This window comes from Megachile rotundata, chromosome 11 (assembly GCF_050947335.1).
Source record: "Megachile rotundata isolate GNS110a chromosome 11, iyMegRotu1, whole genome shotgun sequence".
NCBI classification, from domain to species: Eukaryota; Metazoa; Arthropoda; class Insecta; order Hymenoptera; family Megachilidae; genus Megachile; species Megachile rotundata.
In genome coordinates, this window is record NC_134993.1 from 14,882,531 (window position 1) to 14,906,909 (window position 24,379).

The 24,379-nt window shown below is 40.1% G+C and overlaps 1 protein-coding gene across 3 annotated transcripts in view; it reads right to left on the reverse strand.

The window, feature by feature from the left end:
* The window catches only part of Delta (neurogenic locus protein delta), a 45,768-nt gene that overhangs the window by 10,903 nt on the left and 10,486 nt on the right, over positions 1-24,379 (reverse strand). For all 3 annotated transcript variants that reach the window (XM_076537634.1, XM_076537635.1, XM_076537636.1), the window contains 2 exons: positions 16,427-16,490; positions 6,404-6,655 (listed from right to left, as the gene is read on the reverse strand). In XM_076537634.1, coding sequence (XP_076393749.1) covers positions 6,404-6,655; positions 16,427-16,490 — 316 coding nt within the window. The remainder of the gene's footprint in view (positions 1-6,403; positions 6,656-16,426; positions 16,491-24,379) is intronic.

Here is a 24,379-nt window from a genome sequence, read left to right on the forward strand (position 1 = left end):
CGCGATTTACTGTCGCGTGAAAACCCTAAGAGGGTGACCTTGGCACCGAGCGCAACGGCCCACGGATCTCGGCGGTTCTCTCGAAGGCGCGCTAAGGAGAGAAGGGTATTTATAGAGTGGAGAACCAGAGGGACGACTCTTGGGTTCCAGTCTCGATCCCGCGGGACGAATCGCACGGATTCCCAGGCAAAAAAGAACTTTCAATCTAACCGGGATTACGTCTGAACGTTTAAACTTGTCGTTCGAATTGTTTGCGTAAGCTGATTCGGGTGCTGAGGTTATTTCTGGGCTTTGAAAGATTGTGACGCACTATGACGCACTGGTTGAAGTCGACGTCTCACTGCGATTGAATTTTTAATTCTAAATGGAGTTTGAAGACTGTTGGTTATTTCTGTGTTTGGAATATCGTGACGCACAGTGACGCACTGGTTGGAGCAGACATTTCAGTGCGATTGAATTTTTAATTCTAAATGGAGTTTGAAGACTATTGGTTATTTCTGTGTTTGGAATATAGTGACGCACTATGACGCACTGGTTGGAGCAGACATTTCAGTGCGATTGAATTTTTAATTCTAAATGGAGTTTGAAGACTGTTGGTTATTTCTGTGTTTGAAATATCGTGACGCACAGTGACGCACTGGTTCGAGCAGACATTTCAGTGCGATTGAATTTTTAATTCTAAATGGAGTTTGAAGACTATTGGTTATTTCTGTGTTTGGAATATCGTGACGCACAGTGACGCACTGGTTGGAGCAGACTTTTCATTGCAATCAAATTTTTAATTCTAAATGGAATTTGAAGACTATCGGTTACTTCGATCCCTAGAATATCGTGACGCATCCTGACGCACTGTTTGAACCAGCCATTTCATTGCAATCGAATTTTTAATTCTAAATGGAATTTGAAGACTGTTGGTTATTTCTGTGTTTGGAATATCGTGACGCACTCTGACGCACTGTTTGAACCAGACGCTTCACAGCAATTGAAATTTTTAATTCTAAATGGAATTTGAAGACCATCAGTTATTTCGATACCTAAAATATCGTGACGCACCCTGACGCACTGTTCGAACCAGTCATTTCACTGGAATTGAATTTTTTAATTCTAAATAAAATTTGAAGACCATAACCTTACGTAATCTCCTAATCTTCTACACCATAGTGACCATAGCCTAACCATAGTGACCATAGCCTAACCATAGTGACCATAGCGTAACCTTAATAACAATAACCTAACCACAGTAACCTAACCATAGTCTCTAAAGCACCCGTACCTGTCTCCACAGAAAATATTTCTAAAAACGCAACAAGGTGTTCCTTTCAAAGTTCTGCCATTTATGTCGGTCACCGAGAGAACTTTCCTCACAGCTGATCGAGGAAGAGAAACACAAAGCCACAACCTGCACGCAATAAACCCTGGAGATACCTGAGCCAACGATCGTTTCGAGGACGCACCCGTTACTATGTCTGAGCAGTAAAACGAGGGCAAAGTCGGTTCCCTTTAAATGTCCACGAGGGGCACTGTTCCCCCGACGAATTTCACGGCTCGTGACCAACGTATCGATTTTTCCTGTAACCGTTTCCCTGACCTTTCGACATTCAGCTCGGAATTTTTTCTTTTTGATGGGCTTTGTATTATGGTCACGGTTTTGGGGAGTTATTTCATTTAGATATTCAGATTTTGGCTCTGAATTTTTTCCTTTTGATGGGCTTTGTCGTATGGTCACCGTTTGGAGGAGTTATTTCATTTAGATATTCAGATTTTGGCTCTGAATTTTTTCCTTCTGATGGGCTTTGTCGTATGGTCACCGTTTTGGGAAGTTATGTCATTTCGACATTCAGATTTCTGCTCTGAATTTTTCCCTTCTGATGGGCTTTGTCCTATGGTCACCGTTTGGGGCAGTTATGTTATTTAGATATTCAACTTTCAGCTCTGAATTTTTTCCTTCTGATGGGCTTTGTCGTATGGTCACCGTTTGTGGGAGCTATGGCATCTTTTGAGGGAGTAGTGCAATCTTTTGTAGGAGTAATCTCATCGTTCATAGGAATAATGCAATCTTGTATAGCAGTAATGTCACTTATAGTTCATCGATTTCTATCAAAATATAGAAACTGTTCAAAGGGTTTCTACCCGAAAACAAAATTTGCTCTACAAAGTCTAAAAATTAGCTCAGCCAACCCGTGAGTCATTCTAACCTCATTCATAAAAAAACCTCCATTAATAGAAAACTAATCAGCTTGGATTTCTATCTCCTTTCCTCTCCCAAACTTCCTCTTCCAAAATTCTACAACCAACAAAATAAAACTTGAACACCATCCTCCGAACGTCCTACTTTAACTCCCAACCGAGGGGTTAATCACCCAGCAACAAAAAGCAGTCCAGTGCCAAGGTTCATCCTGCAGAAGGGTTACCGGCAGGGTTATAGGGTGGCAGTCGGACATTTTTCGGGGGTGCCAGTATTACAGGGGTTGCAGAGGCAGCTGCAACACGACGAGGCGAAAGAGGCCAGAGTGGGCCCCTGACAGCTGCACCAGAGGTCGGTGCTTTAACCAACAGCTGCTGCACCGGACTCCAGTTCACAGTCCGCTTCCATTTCAACCTCTCCCTTTCCTCTTCTCGTACCTTCTTCGATAACCGCGTCGCATTTTTCCGTCTCCTTTATGGCACCCGTGTACCTGCCTTTTTCTTCGCAGGTAGATCTCAACGACGGATATTTATTGAATTTGATAGATGGTTATGGTTCATAGTTGGTAGATGGTAATGGTTCATAGCTGGTTAGGTCTTTATGATCCAATTTCTACTCTTCAATTTTTGTTTCATGGAGTCTGTGTGAATTTAGAAGACGTTGTTGATCTGAGTCTCAGTGACAATTTTATTTAATAATATAGTTTGAAATGAACATTTTTTAACTGTTTATGTAATATGACACATGTGATGAACATAGTGAAAGAAACAATAGGGGAAATTATAATTATTACCTCAAAGGAATTCATTTAACTTTTTAATTAACAAGTTTCAAAGTTGCTGTTTGCAGTCAAATTACCTTCAAGTGCAAAGGGTTAATATATTTTACATAGTGAATTATATTGAAAGGTATTCTTACATTATTTTTTGTATAAAATGTATAAGATAAACACTGCATTATAATTTACTGCAAGATTCTTTACTGTCATGATTAAAATTTTTGTATCAAGTTTTGTACCATGTGTGTTCATAAGATAAGTAGTTAAGAAGTTAAGAACTTTATTATACTTCATATAAAATGAATTGTACTGAAAGATATCCTCACATCATTTTTAATAATTTTGTTGAGGTATGAAGTGTATAAGTAAACACTGCAAGATTCTTTACTGACATGATTAAAATTTTTGTATCAAATTTTGTACCATGTGTGTTCATAAGATAAGTAGTTAAGAAGCTAAGAACTTTATTATACTTCATATAAAATGAATTGTAATGAAAGATGTCCTCACATCATTTTTAATAATTTTGTTAAGGTATGAAGCATATAAGATAAACACTGCAAGATTCTTTACTGTCATGATTAAAATTTTTGTACCAAGTTTTGTACCATGTGTGTTCATAAGATAAGTAGTTAAGATGTTAAGAACTTTATTATACTTCATATAAAATGAATTGTAATGAAAGATATCCTCACATCATTTTTAATAATTTTGTTAAGGTATGAAGTGTATAAGTAAACACTGCAAGATTCTTTACTGACATGATTAAAATTTTTGTATCAAGTTTTGTACCATGTGTGTTCATATGGTAAATAGTTAAGAAGCTAAGAACTTTATTATACTTCATATAAAATGAATTGTACTGAAAGATGTCCTCACATCATTTTTAATAATTTTGTTACAACATGAAGTTATAAGATAAACACTGGTATATAATTTACTGAAAAATTCTTTACTGTCATGATTAAAATTTTGTAGTACCACATGTGTTCATATGGTAAGTAGTTAAGAAGTTAAGAACTTCATATACTTTGTACATAATGAATTGTAATGAAAGATACCCTCACATCATTTTTAATAATTTTGTTACAACATGAAGTATATAAGATAAACACTGGTACATAATTTACTGAAAAATTCTTTACTGTCATGATTAAAATTTTGTAGTACCACATGTGTTCATATGGTAAGTAGTTAAGAAGTTAAGAACTTCATATACTTTGTACAAAATGAATTGTAATGAAAGATACCCTCACATCATTTTTAATAATTTTTTATAGAATGAAGTATAAGATAGATATATAAGATAAACTCTATAACATAATTTATAAGAAAAATACCACTGTCCTATATATAAATACTAAAGAACGATAGACAAAGAATGACTATCCACATCAAATTTCCACCATGATTCAAATCCTTTCTACCTCAACCTTAAAAAACATCAAAAAGCGTAGGCGAGGAAAGGAGTTCCGCGAGGACGCGTGGTCGGTTCGCGAAACAGCGCACGAACGTCCACGATTCCACGAATACCGGAGAATGTCACGAAATGAAGAGTAAGTAGTCTATTAGTAATCGATGCGCGGAGAAACTTTGTCGGCCGAGCACGAGTGCAACGACCGAGGACCCTGACCAAACCGCGAGTCAGAAAAGGGACCTCGGAAGGTCAACGCCTTCAAGATCACCGATTTAAGAGAATGTTTAGAGGTTTCACCGGAATTGAAGTTCGCGAAGCTCGAATTTCTGGAGATTGGAGTTCACGATCAGATTTCTAAGTTTCACTCGCGTGACTGAGGTTCGACCGCGTATTTAATTAGCTGGGAGTTATCCGAAAGTTGAGCATCGCATTCCTTTGCTGTAATCAAGATTTTATCGCAGACAAATTCGCGAACGCGTACTGTCGATGTCTACTGTGGTAAATTTACCAAAATATCTGGAATCGAGATCGAATCGATCGAAGCTGTCGATTAGCGAATCTGAACTGCCGTACCGAACATACTTTGAAGAAACAATACTTTGAAGATATAGTAGTTTGAAGAAGAAGTACTTTGAAGATAATATAGTACTTTGAAGAAGAAGTATTTGAAGAAAAACGTTCGTGAAAATCCTAGTTACCCAATTGAACAAGAGTTGGCGTAACCTGCAGACAGAGGAGCCATGGAACCCGACACACACACGTCGCAGACAGAAAGCCACACACGAAGAACGTTGACGGTGCAAGAGTGCACACGTACACGCGGATTAATCCTTCGCTCAGGTACGAGCGACAAGGAGGATGCTGGATGCAGACGAACGTTCCCCAGGAACAGCCGAGAGAGGGAGCGCAGACGGGACCAGACGAGAGAGAGACTGACTCTCTCGCACACGAGCCAAGCGTGGGAAGCTGCTGCACGCTCGGACCCTGCTGCACCGACACTGCACCGGGCCTCTCCTTCGTCGAGTTTCGTTACGACTCTAAACGTCCTGCAGCTTACATAACGCTGAGGATCACGGTCTTTTCTGGATGTGGTGGATACTGTTCGTTTCTAGTTTATTCTTCAAATTTGGTGGTAGGACCTCACTTTGGATTTAGTCTCAGATTTTAGGATTTTTAGCTTCTCTTATTGTTTTATTCTTTGGGATTTCTGGCTTCTCTTATTGTTTATTCTTTGGGATTTCTAGCTTCTCTTATTGTTTTATTTTTTCAAGTTTGGTGCTAGGAGGACTTAGTCACTTTGGACTACTTAATCATCTCAAACAGATTTTAGGATTTCCAGCTTCTCTTATTGTTATATTCTTTGGGACTTCTGGCTTCTCTTATTGTTTATTCTTTGGGATTTCTAGCTTCTCTTATTGTTTTATTTTTTCAAGTTTGGTGCTAGGAGGACTTAGTCACTTTGGACTACTTAATCATCTCAAATAGATTTTAGGATTTCTAGCTTCTCTTATTGTTTTATTCTCCCAGATGCAATTTGATGCTAGTAGGACTTAGTCACTTTGAACTACTTAATCACCTCAAACAAATTTTGTCATCATCAGCTCAAACGTTGTTATGTGTGTGATATCATCATACGTTAGGTATGGACGATGTAGACAAATCTTAGGGACAATCATACAATGTATCATGGAGAGAAAAAAGATCCTAAATTCGACAGCTCTCTGGTTACCAGCGAACAGAGTATAAATTACGCTCGAGACGATCAAGGGATGGGATCTCTGTAATTTCATACACGGAATTCCTACAAAAGGAGGGATGTCACGCGCGGTGCAGTCGCGATGGACGAGCGTGGGAGTGCACGCATTACACGTAGTTCAGACAAAGTGGCTCGGTTGCATATTTTCAAATTTTCCAAATTTGAGAATTTTTCATTCCTTTGACAATTTGACAATATTTCGTTATTTTGAAAATTTGAGAATTTTCTGCCACCTTGTCGAAGTGAAGCTTGATAATATAAACTTACGGGTGTTGCAGTAGTCGCCCTTCCATCCAGATAGGCAGACTCGCTGACCGGTCGGACTACAGCTGTAATGACCGAAGTTGTCGTCCCTCGGCCTGCACAGGTTCTCGCAGCCCTTTCCATAGTAGTGGGCCACGCAGGTCACTCGGTACTCGTACACCATCTTCGAGTGCGCGCTCCTGTACTCGTCCTCGGTCCAATTTGGCCCCACGTCCAGCCACTTCTGCGTTGTCAGCCTCGTGATCAGTACTTTCTCTGCAAACAAAATCACTTCATCAATTCAAGGTTCTAACTTTGTTGCTGTTGTAACTTTATCGGAACAAGCCTTCCAAGGACACCTTAGTATATATCATAGTATGTATCAAAGACATTGAAGTATCAAGATATCAAGGTACATCAAGGTTTTGAAGGAACAAGGTTCATGATCATTAACGATGAAGAAGTTTATGCTGGTTACTGGTGCTAGCAGCTGTATGCATTAGTGTATACATTGTTGCAGGAGAAGGCACAGCTTGTCTGTGCAAAAAGAAATTTTGTTAAAGGGTATGGGACTGCATTGATACTATCAGCAGTTACTATGTACTACAGTAAAAGTATAAGACAATCTGTAGTTACTATGTCCTACAGTAAAAGTATAAGGCAATCCACAGTTACTATGTCCTCCACTAAAAGTATAAGTTAATCTGCAGTTACTATGTCTTGCACTATAAGTATAAGTCAGTCTGCAGTTACTATGTCTTGCACTATAAGTATAAGACAATCCATAGTTACTATGTCCTCCACTAAAAGTATAAGGCAATCCATAGTTACTATGTCCTCCACTATAAGTATAAGTCAGTCCACAGTTACTATGTCCTCCAGTAAAAGTATAAGTCAGTCCACAGTTACTATGTCCTCCACTATAAGTATAAGGCAATCCACAGTTACTATGTCCTCCAGTAAAAGTATAAGTCAGTCCACAGTTACTATGTCCTCCACTAAAAGTATAAGTTAATCTGCAGTTACTATGTCTTGCACTATAAGTATAAGTCAGTCTGCAGTTACTATGTCTTGCACTATAAGTATAAGACAATCCATAGTTACTATGTCCTCCACTAAAAGTATAAGGCAATCCATAGTTACTATGTCCTCCACTATAAGTATAAGTCAGTCCACAGTTACTATGTCCTCCAGTAAAAGTATAAGTCAGTCCACAGTTACTATGTCCTCCACTATAAGTATAAGGCAATCCACAGTTACTATGTCCTCCAGTAAAAGTATAAGTCAGTCCACAGTTACTATGTCCTCCACTAAAAGTATAAGTTAATCTGCAGTTACTATGTCTTGCACTATAAGTATAAGTCAGTCTGCAGTTACTATGTCTTGCACTATAAGTATAAGACAATCCATAGTTACTATGTCCTCCACTAAAAGTATAAGGCAATCCATAGTTACTATGTCCTCCACTATAAGTATAAGTCAGTCCACAGTTACTATGTCCTCCAGTAAAAGTATAAGTCAGTCCACAGTTACTATGTCCTCCACTATAAGTATAAGGCAATCCACAGTTACTATGTCCTCCAGTAAAAGTATAAGTCAGTCCACAGTTACTATGTCCTCCACTAAAAGTATAAGTTAATCTGCAGTTACTATGTCTTGCACTATAAGTATAAGTCAGTCCACAGTTACTATGTCTTGCACTATAAGTATAAGACAATCCATAGTTACTATGTCCTCCACTAAAAGTATAAGGCAATCCATAGTTACTATGTCCTCCACTATAAGTATAAGTCAGTCCACAGTTACTATGTCCTCCAGTAAAAGTATAAGTCCGTCCACAGTTACTATGTCCTCCACTATAAGTATAAGGCAATCCATAGTTACTATGTCCTCCACTAAAAGTATAAGACAATCCATAGTTACTATGTCCTCCAGTAAAAGTATAAGTCAGTCCACAGTTACTATGTCCTCCACTATAAGTATAAGTCAGTCCACAGTTACTATGTCCTGCACCATAAGTATAAGGCAATCCACAGTTACTATGTCCTCCACTAAAAGTATAAGTCAGTCCACAGTTGCTATGTCCTCCACTATAAGTATAAGTCAGTCCACAGTTGCTATGTCCTCCACTAAAAGTCCAAGGCAATCCTCCACAAGGTGTAGCTACCGTCCTACACAAAAAATAGAGTAAGTCAGTCCACAGTTACTATGTCCTCCTCTAAAAGTGTAAAACAGTCCTACACAAGGTAGTTATAGTCCAAAACTAGAAGTGTAAGGCACTCCACAGTTACTCTGTCCTGCCCTAAAAGTGTAAAACAATCCTCCACACGGTGTAGTTACTATATCCTCCACTAAAATTGTAAGGCAATCCTACAGAAGGTGTAGCTACTATGTCCTGCACTAAAAATATAAGTCAGTCCACAGTTACTATGTCCTCCATTAAAAGTCCAAGGCAATCCTCCACAAGGCGTAGTTACAGTCCTACACAAAAAATAGATTAAGTCAGTCCACATTTACTATGTCCTCCTCTAAAAGTGCAAAACAGTCCTCCACAAGGTAATTATAGTCCACTGATAATATAAGTCACTCCACAGTTACTATGTCCCGCCCTAAAACAGTCCTACACAAGGTATAGTCCAAAACTCGAATAAAGCAACATATAAAGAGAAGCCTAGTCCAAAAAGTAGGTATCGACGATATAATCGAAGGTGCACGAAAGTAATTAAGCTTGTCCATCAGTAGGGCAACGAAGAGGTGCACCGCTGCGCCCAATGATGCGATCGAAGTGCATCGGCCTCCGAGGCTGGAGGACGGAGCGAGGCAAGGAAAGAGAGAAAGAGAGAGGGTAGACCGGACGTTCGTCCGCTATTGCTACTCCGCCGGCGGCACGCATCCGGCACAAAGAGAGTAAGCGTATACCACGATGTGGCTCTGGGAAAGAGGCGTTCTTTCTTCCCTTCTTCTCATCCTACTACCTGTTTTCGCGCCGGAGGAACTGCCAGGCTTCCTACTAAACGTATTATCGTAATGGCCCGGCCAGATTAGGAATCAGGTGCCTGGTACTTGGACCAGTTTAGTATTGTCGGGGTCTATCAGTAGCGTAAATTAGATTTTATTTATTTTAAGCCTGTACGGGACATAACCTAACCTGTACAAGACATAACCTAACCTGTACAAGACATAACCTAACCCGTGTAGAACATAAACTAGCCTGTACAAGTAACGCAACCTAATTTGTGCAAGATATAACCTAATCTGTATAAAACATAACACAACTCGTGCAAAACATAACCTAACCCATACAGGACATAACCTAACACTTACAAGACATAACCTAACCCATAAAAGACATAACCTAGCCCATACAAGTAACGTAACCTAATCTGTGTAAGAAACAACCTAACCTGTACAAAACATAATCCAACTCGTACAAAACATAACCTAACCCATACAGGACATAACCTAACCCTTGCAAGACATAACCTAACCCACAAAAGATATAACCTAGCCCATATAAGTAACGTAACCTAATCTGTGCAAGATATAACCTAACCCGTACAAAACATAACCCAACCTTTGCAAACCATAACCTAACCCATACAAGACATAACCTAACCCTTGCAAAACATAACCTAACCAATAAAAGACATAACTTAGCCCACACAAGCAACGTAAAGCACCAAAGATTTATAAAATAAAGCATGGATAAAAGTTTGGAAGTAAAAGTACGCCACTGGGAGAAGAGAAAAAAAGAAACACTCGAAAAAGAAGAAGAAAGGACGAAACGTAGGATTCGCCGATGGCGTGCCTGACGATACTTAAACAGGATAGGACCTCTCCTCTTCCCAGAAGGGAAGTTACGTTTCGCTGTCGGCGAAACGGGAGTCGAGGGAGAGGCAGTTTACGGGGCCTATCTTCCCAGGTGATGCTGCTTACGAGTTCTGAAAACGCCGATGTTCGCACGCCACGGCAGATGTATCGAGAACCAGATCCTGGATACATGAATTTTAACGAAACGTCGGAAAAACTTGTTGCTAATCTTTTATCTAAATTGTTACATTTATAGAACATTCTTAGGAAAATGTTATAGGTTTAGGAATTTATTTTATGAGCGATTGGCTGTCAGACATTTTATGAAGATATTAAATGAACCTTAACTTCTTGTTATATTATTGAAACAAATAAATGAAGTTAAAGAATTGTACCAATTTTGTATTTAATTTTTGAGTCTATAAATAATTGGAGCTAAACCTCAAATTAAAGCGTATAGAAAATTGGAATGAGATTTGTCATATCTGAACTGTGAGTGCATCACTTGACTCCATAAATAATAATTGCATCTAAACCTTAAATTAAAGCGTATTTAAAATTGGAATAAGATTTGTCGTACTTGATCTATGAGTGCATCACTTGACTCCATAAATAATAATTGCATCCAAACCTCAAAATTAAAACGTACTGAAAATTGGAATAAGATTTGTCATATTTGATCTATGAGTGCATCACTTGATTCCACAAATAATAGTTGCATCCAAACCTCAAAATTAAAACGAACTAAAAATTAAAACAAAATTTGTCATATTTGATCTATGAATGCACCACATGACTCCACAAATAATAATTGCATCCAAACCTCAAAATTAAAGCGTACTAAAAATTGAAATTTATCCTACATGAACTATGAATGCATCGCAAGTAAAAATACAGCTAAATTACAAAGCATAAATACTTAATTAAATTACTGCTATATATAACCCATAAATTTTGTTCGACCTTAAACGCTCGACTTTAAATTTCGAGCTGAAAGTCTGGTTTCATCGATGATTGCCCAGAGCGTGCGTGTACGCACCTGTAAAACCGGTGAACTCGAGGCCAGTCTGATTCAAGGTATTCATTAACAACGTTGGCGTCGGCGCGAATAGCCCAGACATTTTCTATTGTTCATTCAGAAACGAGCGGCCGTCGAAGTATAGCCCCGAGCTGGCAGGTAGCCAGATGCATTGCTTACACACCGTTTGCGCTCTTCCTATCCGTGGAAAAAACTCTCTTAACCCGGATCACGACTTGTCTCGGACGGTTAAACCCTTCAACGACACTTAGTCTGTCACACCGACCGGAAATAAAGGGGGTGATTCGATGTTAAGTTGTTGCGTTTCTACGCTGTCTTTTTTGTTTTTTTTATTGTTGACTTTTGTTGAACTTATGGGATAGTTTAGGGACAGGTAGTTGTTTTTATGGATATCGAGTTGGGTTTATGGATATCAAGTTGGGTTTATGGATATCAAGTTGGGTTTATGGATATCGAGTTGGGTTTATGGATATTAAGTTGTTTTTATGGATATCAAGTTGGGTTTATGGATATTAAGTTGGGTTTATGGATATCAAGTTGGGTTTATAGACATCAAGTTGTGTTTGTAGACAGCAAGTTGTGTTTGTAGACATCAAGTTGTGTTTGTAGACATCAAGTTGTGTTTGGAGACATCAAGTTGTGTTTATAGACATCAAGTTGTGTTTATAGACATCAAGTTGTGTTTGTAGACATCAAGTTGTGTTTGTAGACATTAAGTTGTGTTTATGGATATCAAGTTGTGTTTGTAGACATCAAGTTGTGTTTGTAAACATCAAGTTGTGTTTGGAGACATCAAGTTGTGTTTGGAGACATCAAGTTGTGTTTGGAGACATCAAGTTGTGTTTGTAGACATCAAGTTGTGTTTGTAGACATCAAGTTGTGTTTATAGACATCAAGTTTTCTTTATAGACATCAAGTTGTGTTTATGGACATCAAGTTGTATTTATAGACATCAAGTTGTGTTTGTAGACATCAAGTTGTGTTTATAGACATCAAGTTGTGTTTATAGACATCAAGTTGTGTTTATAGACATCAAGTTGTGTTTATAGACATCAAGTTATGTTTGTAGACATCAAGTTGTGTTTGTAGACATCAAGTTGTGTTTGTAGACATCTAGTTGTGTTTGTAGACATCAAGTTGTGTTTGTAGACATCTAGTTGGGTTTATAGACATTAAGTTGTGTTTGTAGACATCAAGTTGTGTTTATAGACATCAAGTTGTGTTTGTAGACATCAAGTTGTGTTTATAGACATCAAGTTGTGTTTATAGACATCAAGTAGTGTTTATAGACATCAAGTTTTGTTTATGAACATCAAGTTTTGTTTATGGACATCAAGTTTTGTTTATAGACATCAAGTTGTGTTTATAGACATCAAGTTGTCTTTGTAGAGAACTTTCAGACTTGCAGTGAAATATAAAGAAGTTTAAGAGTGCAGTTTATGAAACGAAATAGTGGATGGTCACAAAGGGGTGGTTTTCTGAACGAAAGTAGTCGACGTTGACTACAAAGTAAGAGAAGGAAGAGTTATTCAGAGAAAGCAACGTGGAATTATCAGTTACCTCGAATCGCTCTTATCGCGAAACGCGACAAGCTTATCCTGAAGAGGTGCTCTGAGAAACGTGGAGCGTGAGAAGACTCTATCGATCAAATTAGAATTACTTGATCGAGACATACCTTCTTAAAGACCTGAAATTCCTCTCTAAAGACCTACTCAAAAACCTCCTCAGGAACCTCCCCAAACACCTCTGCAAAGACCTCCTCAAAAACCTGTTCAAAAACCTCTTCGAAAACCTCCCCAAACACCTCTTCATAGACCTCCTCAAGAACCTCTTCGAAAACCTCCCCAAACACTTCTTCAAAGACCTCCTCAAAAACCTCTTCAAAAACCTCCCCAAACACCTCTGCAAAGACCTCCTCAAAGACCTCCTCAAAAACCTCCCCAAACACCTCTGCAAAGACCTCCTCAAAGACCTCCTCAAAAACCTCCCCAAACTCCTCAAATTTCTCTCCAAAAACCTCCCCAAACTCCTCAAATTTCTCTCCAAAAACCTCCCCAAAAACCTCCCTAAACACCTCTCCAAAGACCTCCTCAAAAACCTCCCCAAAGACCTCCCCAAACTCCTCAAATTTCTCTCCAAAAACCTCCCCAAAAGCCTCCCTAAAAACCTTCCCAAAAACCTCCCCAAAGTTCCTCAAACTCCTCCTCAAAAACCTCCCCAAAAACCTTCCAAAAGTCCACCCCCAAAACGCGAAAGCGTAAAAAAGCAGTTATCGTCGAGTCCTAAACAAGCATCGGAAGTGCACGAAGAAAATTCGGTGATAATTCAGGTGCGGTCGGAGGGAGAAGAGAGAAAAAGAGAGAGGAAGAGAGAAAGAGGAGGTGGGCCTGAGAAAGGAAGCAGCATCCGAGCAGCGAACGGCAATAAAGGGCTCGTTTCAGCGGAGCTCAGTGCTGAGGGGGGGCATTATATTGTGGCCGAACGGTGCGATACACACGGGTACTCGGGCAGAGAATGGGCACAATGTAAAGCGGTGTTTCGCCGATAAAGGCCGGAATATGTCCAAACACAACGACCGACAAAACGCGCGTATTAATGGGAGCTCTTTTCAGCGCGGATGCGCACAGGTACATCTGTGGGATACCGGTAGGAATTCCGTTCACGGCGAACTTGAAACAAAGGAAGCTCGATTCGAACCTCCTTGTGTAATTAGTGCTTTCGGAACACTGTATTTCTTTTTACAGATCGAGATTAAGTAACGTTATGTCGGGGACATTTTACAGAGGTTCTCAATTGTCATTCATCGATGACACAATGTGTAGTATTTGCACTTCAAGGTACTTTGTGAACAGCGACTTTAAAACTTGCTATTATTTGACTCACTAGGTTTCTACATCATACGTGTTATGTTATAAAGTTAGTTAAAATATGCTTATATTAAATTATTGTATTAAATGAAATGATAAGTGAGAGTCACTTCTGTAGGTATTGTTTAATGTATGGAGTAAATCAGTTGCAGTCTTGAAAGAAAAAAAATATTTAAAACATGAAAAATATACAATTATTAATATTATAAATGATGTACTTAATTTGTGGGGAAAAACAGTTACAATTTTGAGAAAGAAAAATATTTAAAACATGAAAGATATACAATTATTAATATTATAAATGATGCACTTAATTTGTGGGGAAAAACAGTTACAATTTTAAAAAAGAAAAATATTTAAAACATGAAGAATATAGAATTATTAATATTATAAATGATGTACTTAATTTGTGGGGAAAAACAGTTGCAATTTTGAAAAAGAAAAATATTTAAAACATGAAGAATATACAATTATTAATATTATAAATGATGCACTTAATTTGTGGGGAAAAACAGTTACAATTTTGAAAAAGAAAAATATTTAAAACATGAAAAATATACAGTTATTAATATTATAAATGATGTACTTAATTTGTGGGGAAAAACAGTTACAATTTTGAAAAAGAAAAATATTTAAAACATGAAAAATATACAATTATTAATATTATAAATGATGTACTTAATTTTTTAGGAAAAACAGTTGCAATTTTGAAAAAAAAAAATAATTTTCAAAAAAGAGATTTGATCGAAGGATCTACAGATTAGCAGTCCTTCACTCTACGCCCTTAGCCATTGAACTACTTTAGTCGAACATTAAAACGAACTCCTTATCAACTACGACAATTCAACTACAAGAATTAGTATATCATAGAATTGCTTACTAAAATATCTACTAAAAATCTACTGCTTACTAAAATAAGATTCTTATAAAAATAAGAATTCCTCCATAAACAGCCTAATCGTAATAAACCTATTTCTTGCACCAATTACCCCCTCCTATCCTATCACACATCCTATCATACATCCTATCAAAACATCGAACCTTTAAACACTCAAAATTCAGAGTAGTATTCAGCTTAATTTCCCGAGGTCCTGTCTGGCTAGCAATTAGAATGAACCGGAGACCGGAAGCTCCGGCGTGCAGCGCTCTCATGCGTGTCGCTGCGGTACACTCGGTGTGCCTCTGGAACCATCGTTATTTCGGCGATACCGAATGATCTTGTGTCTTGACCGAAGCTTTCCCCGGACACGGAAGTCGTAAGTTATTTGCATGCGCGATTTCCTGGAGCCTTAACGAGAGAATGCCGCGCGTGGATGACGACAGCCTGATCGTACTGGCTTTAATCACTTCCGTGAAAGAAACTGTTCTTTTACGCTTCGAGCGAATTTAATTTACGTACAAAAAGCTACGAACTGCTAAGGTACTTTAGGCTAGAGGGAGCAGTGGTGCATTCTGGGTAACTATGGCGATAATTGTCTTATTTTGTACTAATAGCTAGTTTGATAGGTAGTTTGATACAAGGTAGAATGTTTACAGAGGTGACATGAGAGCGCAACACAATTTCAGATAAATATTTTTTGAATTTATAGTCAGAAGAGTTTATTAAGTTTATTAAGGGTGTACTCTTGAATTAGGAAGATGTGAAGTTACCAGACTTTGTGGAGTTAATATGTGGAGTTAAGGGGTAAATATGGGGTAAAAATGTAAGCAATCGAAAGATAGCGAAAGAAGTAATATCGAAGGTGTCGGACATTTGTTGTACAAGCGAGGCAGCATTGTACGCATAGGATACATCCACATCGTCTACGAAGGGTTTCGAGTTACACGGTGGAAGCTAGGTGCTACGGTTACACAGGAAGGAAACACTAGCGCCTCCGCGTGCGTCTCTTTCCCTCGTTCAGGTTCCCTCGCTGTGACAAGAGGCTTTGTGCACGTGTACGAGACGAGCACCGACGAAAACGGGTCGAGAACAGCTGAAGTAATGCGGGAAATTGGGAAATGAAACAGGAAGATCTGCTATCGATCATACACCGTCTCAAGAAAAAAGGTTGATATAAAAGTTATAAAACAGGAAGGAGTTTAGTCAGAAGCAAAGTTGGTCTCTGGTGAGTGTCGTGCACCGGAAGTGGCTTCTCGACCCGATCCTACCCAGCTGGACCGCACATGCCCAAAAATCTTCTCGTATTTACAGGGAGACTCTACTTCCTCTCCTGTTTTTATTTAGAGAGCGCGTGCGCTAGCACGTACTCGTGCCATCGGATATAGCTAATACACGCTCGTGTCTTGGAAGGCTTAATAGAAAGAGCGTTTTAAAAGCGGGAGGTTACTTACCGGCTAAGTGGTGTGTCGTGTTGTCTGCGTCGTGATAAGCTTCCACTATCAGCGAGAAGGTGCCCTGGGAACAGAACGGGGTTGCTGAACTTTATGCCTTATTTTTACTTATAATTATTTACTATAAACAATCGTATCTAACAATCATACTCACACATCAACACACATGATCCTCACTCATCATCTCCACACATGATCCTCACACATCATCTTTATGTATCATCTTTATGTATCATCTTTAAACATCATTTTTACACATCATCTTAACTCATCTTTTTGGCTAGCATATAACCACAATGTTCAAATATGTTTGTCTGTGTTTGAACATCTTGGTCAAACTTCAAACTCAAACTTAACCTTATGAACAATTATCCACACTTTTTTGATGTGACATGTAACCAATAAGTTTATCACTATGGTCAAAGCTACTTGTCTATGTTTGAACATTTTGCTCAAACTTCAAATTCAAACTTAAAGTCATGAACAATTATCCACATCATTTTGATATAACATGTAACCTATAAGTTTGCCTCTAAGGTCAGACCTACTTGTCTACATATGAACATCTTGACCAAACTTTGAATTTAATCTTAACTCCATGAACAATCCTCCACATGTTTTTAATCAAACATATATAGTTTGATACCTATTATAATGTTACCTATAATGTCAGACCTACTTGTCCACATATGAACATCTTGACCAAAGTTTGAATTTAATCTTAACTCCATGAACAATCATCCACATGATTTTAATCAAACATATATAGTTTGATACCTATCATAATGTTACCTATAATGTCAGACCTACTTGTCCACATATGAACATCTTGACCAAACATTGAATTTAATCTTAACTCCATGAACAATCATCCACATGATTTTAATCAAACATATATAGTTTGATACCTATTATAATGTTACCTATATTGTCAGACCTACTTGTCCACATATGAACATCTTAACCAAAGTTTGAATTTAATCTTAACTCCATGAACAATCATCCACATGTTTTTAATCAAACATATATAGTTTGATACCTATCATAATGTTACCTATATTGTCAGACCTACTTGTCCACATATGAACATCTTGACCAAACATTGAATTTAATCTTAACTCCATGAACAATCATCCACATGATTTTAATCAAACATATATAGTTTGATACCTATCATAATGTTACCTATAATGTCAGACCTACTTGTCCACATATGAACATCTTGACCAAACATTGAATTTAATCTTAACTCCATGAACAATCCTCCACATGTTTTTAACCAAACATACATAATGTTTGATACCTACTATAATGTTACCTATAATGTCAGACCTACTTGTCCACATATGAACATCTTGACCAAACATTGAAATTCAATCCTGATATAATAAACATGCACAACTTCTAAATACCTCATCGTTAGGTCTAGTTTCTCAATTTTGTGTTGAATAGCGAAGTTTATGAAAAGAGAAATGGAAAGTGTCTCGCTTGAAAAAGGCAGCTGCGCAATTAACAATAAATTAAACGTTCCACAGCCGTGGCAGCACCTGCCACGCATTAGAAGAAGGGTGCGCGTGTCTCGTCGAAGCGTGCCTAAACAGCCGGCGATGTGACGCGTGTTGCGGCTATCTAGAGGGCGACACCGAGGCAACCCTCTGCTTAACCTCGCTGTTGGTTGGAATTCGCGCGTGAAACCATCGAAGGGTTCCTCTGACCCGACACGCAAGGGTTCGCTTTTATAACGACCGGATATAAATCATGCGTCGTTTTTCCCCTCCTTCTGATACGACGGCACGTGCTTGTGCCGGGGATGAGAGTTAATTGGACGCGAAAATAAATAATCGATCGACAGGTAAGAGAGAGACAGTTTTAAATGGAATGCTGTCATCGGGAACCTGTTATGCTTGCATTATGGATAACGTATGCGTCGGCCACACGCGACCACATTGTGCAACCGCGACATCAAACGATCTATTAACTCCGCTATGAATTAAGGAAATACTGATATAATTGTTGATCGTTAGAGATGTTACGTATTCCGAGCATTATTACTACAATTTAATTACTTCGCAAGATTAGTCAAGGAGGGTCGCTTCTATTCGTGGGGAAATACAGAGCTTGACCATCTAAGATTTGCTCTGCGCTGTTTCGCAAACCCAGTGAGCCTAAGCCTTGCAGTGACTCCAGGCTTTGCAGTGATTCTGAACCTTGCAGTGACTCTGAACTTTGCAGTGACTCCAAGCCTTGCAGTGACTCCAAGCTGCAGTGACTCCAAGCCTTGCAGTGACCAAACCTTGCAGTGACTCCAAGCTTTGCAGTGACTCCAAGCTGCAGTGACTCCAAGCTGCAGTGACTCCAAGCCTTGCAGTGACCAAACCTTGCAGTGACTCCAAGCTTTGCAGTGACTCCAAGCTGCAGTGACTCCAAGCCTTGCAGTGACCAAACCTTGCAGTGACTTCAAGGCTTGCAGTGACTCCAAGCCTTCCAGTGACTCCAAGCCTTCCAGTGACTCCAAACCCTGCAGTGACTCCAAGCCTTGCAGTGACTCCAAGCTTTGCAGTGACTCCAAGCCTTGCAGTGACCAAACCTTGCAGTGACTCCAAGCCTTGCAGTGACTCCAAGCCTTGCAGTGACTCCAAGCCTTCCAGTGACTCCAAATCTTGCAGTGACTCCAAGCCTTGCAGTGACTCCAAGCTGCAGTGACTCCAAGCCTTGCAGTGACCAAACCTTGCAGTGACTCCAAGCCTTGCAGTGACTCCAAGCCTTGCAGTGACTCCAAACCTTGCACTGACTCCAAGCCTTGCACTGACCAAACCTTGCAGTGACTCCAAACCTTGCACTGACCAAACCTTGCAGTGACTCCAAGCCTTGCAGTGACTCCAAACCTTGCAGTGACTCCAAGCTGCACTGACTCCAAGCCTTGCAGTGACTCCAAGCCTTGCAGTGACCAAACCTTGCAGTGACTCCAAGCCTTGCAGTGACTCCAAGCCTTGCAGTGACTCCAAACCTTGCACTGACTCCAAGCCTTGCACTGACCAAACCTTGCAGTGACTCCAAACCTTGCACTGACCAAACCTTGCAGTGACTCCAAGCCTTGCAGTGACTCCAAACCTTGCAGTGACTCCAAGCTGCACTGACTCCAAGCCTTGCAGTGACTCCAAGCCTTGCACTGACTCCAAACCTAGCACTGACTCCAAACCTTGCAGTGACTAAGCCTTGTTACCGTCATCTCTAAGATGAAATGCAAGGATCCCTCTAATACCATCGAATCGAAGGCCAGATCGATCAGCACAAGAAAATCCGTGCGCGAAAGGCAAGTAGGCGTCGCACAACCATAAGCAACGATCCCTTATGGACAAACGGCCTACGCTGCGCGCGCGCATCGTGCGGCACATTATTGTGTAATAAGTACGTGCTGTACACGCGGTGGCCGGTACGTGTGCATGCAGCGATAATACGACGTTTAATTATTAACGTCACAAGCACTCTAGAGGCGTGCACATGTGGACGGTCGCGTGGTGTACCTGGCACACACGCGGACGCATCGAGAGAGAGGAGCGGCTGGTATTACACACGACCTCGTTAGTCGTTGCCGCACCGTGAATAATAAATGTTTATATCCGGCCTCTCTGTCATCGTCATCGTTGCTGTTCCTGTTCGCGTAAACGAGCCGACGTGCCAACAATTTCATTAGCTACCGACGTTTTAACCTGAGAATCCGCGTATGGGACGTAACACAGTTATGGGAATGTATGACGCGCTGGGTTGTTGGGAGATTCATGGGGTTGTTTGAAAGGATTCGCTAGAGGATACCGGTACAGATGGAGATGCGGATGGAAATGGAGATAGATCGCTAGTGGATGCATGTGTGATGCATAATTAACCCTTAAAAGCATGATTTTCTAATTTTACCAAAAGTCATCAACTAACAAAATACCTTGAAAGGTTGATTCAAATTAAAACGTACAGATGACGCTATTGTGTATTTGATTGGTACGTGGCATATCTGCAAGACTACTCATTGCAGGTTTCCTACATTTTGTATATAATTTATAAGATTAAAACTGGTATGTTGCATTTATACAACTATATGCATTTAAGGGTTAAATAAGAAACTGCAACTTGCAAGGATCTTGCTTGTCTAATTTTATAACCGAGTTATGCTATTGCTGTCGCTGTTTCAGTCAGGCATATTCCGCTCCTAGCGATGGGATCTCGACCTTCCATCGAATAAATGAATCATATCGTCACGGTTCGTGAGAGGACCGGAGTCTGGGAATGACAGAGATTGCGACTAGAAATAATACGCGAAGCACGAATAGTACATGAGTCCTCATGAGTACACGTTCGAATGTTCTATTCTATGACTTAACTTGAAGGTCCCTTAACAATGAAGCTTCACCAATTAACCTTACGTTATACCACCCTTGAGTCAACCACTATACCAGCCACTAGAAATAATACATGAAGCACGAATATGAGTACATGAGTCTTCATAAGTATACGTTCGAATGCTCTATTCTATGATTTAAGTTGAAGGTAGTCTCTTAACAATGAAACTTCACCAATTAATCTTACGTTATACCATCCTTGAGTCAACCACTATACCAGTCACTAGAAATAATACATGAAGCACGAATATGAGTACATGAGTCCTCATAAGTACACGTTCGAATGTTCTATATTCTGTGATTTAACTTGAAGGTCCCTTAACAATGAAGCTTCCCCAATTAACTTACGTTAAACCACCCTTGAGTCCACCATTATACCACCCTTGAATCAACCACTATACCACTCACTAGAAATAATACGTGAAGCACAAATACGAGTACGTGAGTCCTCATAAGTACACGTTCGAATGTTCTATATTCTGTGATTTAACTTGAAGGTCCCTTAGCAATGAAGCTTCATCAACTGACTTTACGTTAAATCACCCTTGAGTCAACCATTATACCACCCTTGAATCAACCATTACCACCCTTGAAATGCTAAACGAAAAACTTGCACGAAAGACTAGAAAAGTCCCCATAATTTCAATCCCACGAATCGGAGAGCAATTTGTCTGTCGTAAGGGAGAGAGGTATGTCACATGCGTACAGGTTAGAAAGTTCCATCGAGATTCCTGGCGGTACCTGGCCGGAGATTCATTCGGGGCTTGAAAAAAGAGCGACGGGTAATAAAACAAGAGAGAAAAACATCGGCTGGGAAGAACGGTAAGGTGTAAAGCCGAAGGCAGAAAGAGAGGGTCGAAGAGGGCACACGCATACCGCCCTTTTCTCTCGCGGCAAGGACGAAAGCGGAGGACGAAACGGAGAGAGGAAATAAATTGTCCGGGAGACAAATGCCACCGTGATCGGCCGCTAATTTATTACGGGGATCGGAATTAAGCCGACAAAAAGCTGAAAAAGCCCCGCGTAGGCATCTCCGTAGAACAATGTGTTGGGTGTGTTCGGTGGCCGGTTCTGCCGCGAAAGACGAAACGCCGGAGAGCTGGGTCCTGAATGAAGGGGAAAGAGACAGAGGGTGGACCGGTGTTTCCAACAAAACCACGCGCGCAGGAGGGAAAAAACGGTGAGGTAACGAGAGCGAGAAGGAAACCTGAATGATGAAAAGGAAGGAGGCTCGTTCCCTGTCGAAGAGAAAGAGAAATAGAATGGAGAAAGAGAGAAGAGGTTGGATAAAGAGAGAGGCTCACGAGCTCGAGAGTCGGTTCCCACGGCTGCGCAGCATACCTCCACCTTCTCTCGCCTCTCTCTCTTCGCCCCTCTTTCTCTCTTACCAAGCTTCTCCTTTCCTTCTGTTCGCCGCTCTCTCTCTAATATTGGCTCCGTGATTCGTTCTTTTCTCGCTTCTCTCTATCGAGACTATATCCAGCCGCTTCTTTCGTCTCGTTCCTTTTCTGTTTCATTGGCCGATGAAATAGCCTCTCGTCTAGGCCTCGTTCGTGTGTGCAGCCTCGTTGCAATCTCGCCGACGCGTCGTACGTGTATAGCCGCGTATTAATCATCACGGAAAACGATAAAGAAGGAACAAACAGGTAGCCGACACGTTGCATATAGATGTGACCGCTGCGATTCGGTGTATCGAGGCTACAATGATTCATCGTGGAAAAAGGAGCCGGAAGTCTGCCACGACTTTTCTGCATCCTGGGAAAATGCCTTCGGATGATCAAAAGGTTGATGTCTAGCAACCGAGGTGATAATCGACGATAAACTCGTCGTGAAAAAACTCGACGATAAATTCGGGGCGAAAAATGTTCGGAGCATCGCGGAAACCCGGTCGTGCCCTAGCGTTTCTATTTTTAACGCTTTAACGTCTCGCGCTCGAGGAGCGTGGCATTTCCGCGTGGAGAAATTTTCGTGGCCTCCATTCTTCGTTGAAAGGAGGAAGAGGAAACCGAGGATAACGACGACACCGCCCGCGGCTCGCCGAAAGTACACACACCTGATTTTTATAAAACTGATCCTCGATTTTCAAGTTTCCATCGATTTCGAATTTTTCTAGCGACGCTCGAAGCCAGCTGAGCCGAACGGGCATGCATCGACTCGTTACACTGAATTATTACACCAACCGAATAATTTTATTCCTTTCCTCGTTTCGAGTAATGCGAACAAAAGTCACGCTTTCACGGTCCTTCTTTTAAAACGCGCGTTCTTCTGTTAATTCCGATACGTTCGAGTTTCTATTTACTGTCTTGCTATGTCTTCTTCGTATCGAAACTTACTGTCTTGTTATATCTCCTTCGTATCGAAACTTACTGTCTTGCTATATCTCCGTATCGAAACGTTGTAACTAAACATCAGGTTCGCTGTGAGACCATCACGTGGACGGTGAACAGCGAAAAGGAAATTCTGTGGTGAAAAGTGATGTGTAGAAACCAAGTCTGTTTTTACCTCGAAAAATGTATTGAAAGAAGAGCTACTGCTATATGAAGACATCAACATGTGTTGGACCAACTGGGCTAACAAGGTTTGGTCCTCAAAAATATATTAAAGGAAGAACAAGATGAAATGTGGTACTTTGAATGTACTAGGAAAGCTACTGTTCTCAGGAAGTACCAACAAGTATTGGGCTGACAAGGTTTGGTACCAAAGAATATATCAAAGGAGGAACAAGATGGAATATGACAAAGTTTGAGTAAATTTTGGTACCTTGAATGTAGTAGGAGAAAGGGTGCTGTTCTCTGGAAGTACCAACAAGTATTGGGCTAACAAGGTTTGGTACCGAAGAATATATCAAAGGAGGAACAAGATGGAACATGACAAAGTTCGAGTAAATTTTGGTACCTTGAATGTAGTAGAAGAAAAGGTGCTGTTCTCAGGAAGTACCGACAAGTGTTGGGTTAGCAAGGTTTGGTACCAAAGAATATATCAAAGGAGGAACAAGATGGAACATGACAAAGTTTGAGTAAATTTTGGTACCTTGAATGTACTAGGAGAAAGGGTGCTGTTCTCAGGAACCACCGACAAGTATTGGGTTAACAAGGTTTGGTACCGAAGAATATATCAAAGGAGGAAGGAGATGGAACTCGAGAAAGGGAGACTGAGTAAATTTTGGTACCTCGAATGTACTAAGAGAGAATCTATCGTTCTCAACATATAGTGTGGATCAAGCTTTGGTCCTCAAAAATATATCAAAGAAGGAGAAACCCGGAAAAGAAAGACTGAGTAAATCTTGGTAACTCCAATGTGCTAAGAGAGAATCTATCGTTCTCAAGAAATAGTGTGGACCTAGATTTGGTCCTCAAAAATATATCAAAGAAGAAACCCAGAAGACACCGAGTACCTGGTACCTCAAGTGCACTAAAACCTATCGGAGTAAATAGTCTGAGCGTCCCGAAGAATAAATGAAAGGAAGAACAAGATGGAACTCGAGAAAGACCGAGTAAACTTTGCTACCTCGAAAAGCTATTGTTCTCAAAAATAGTGTGGACCTAGATTTGGTCCCGAAAAA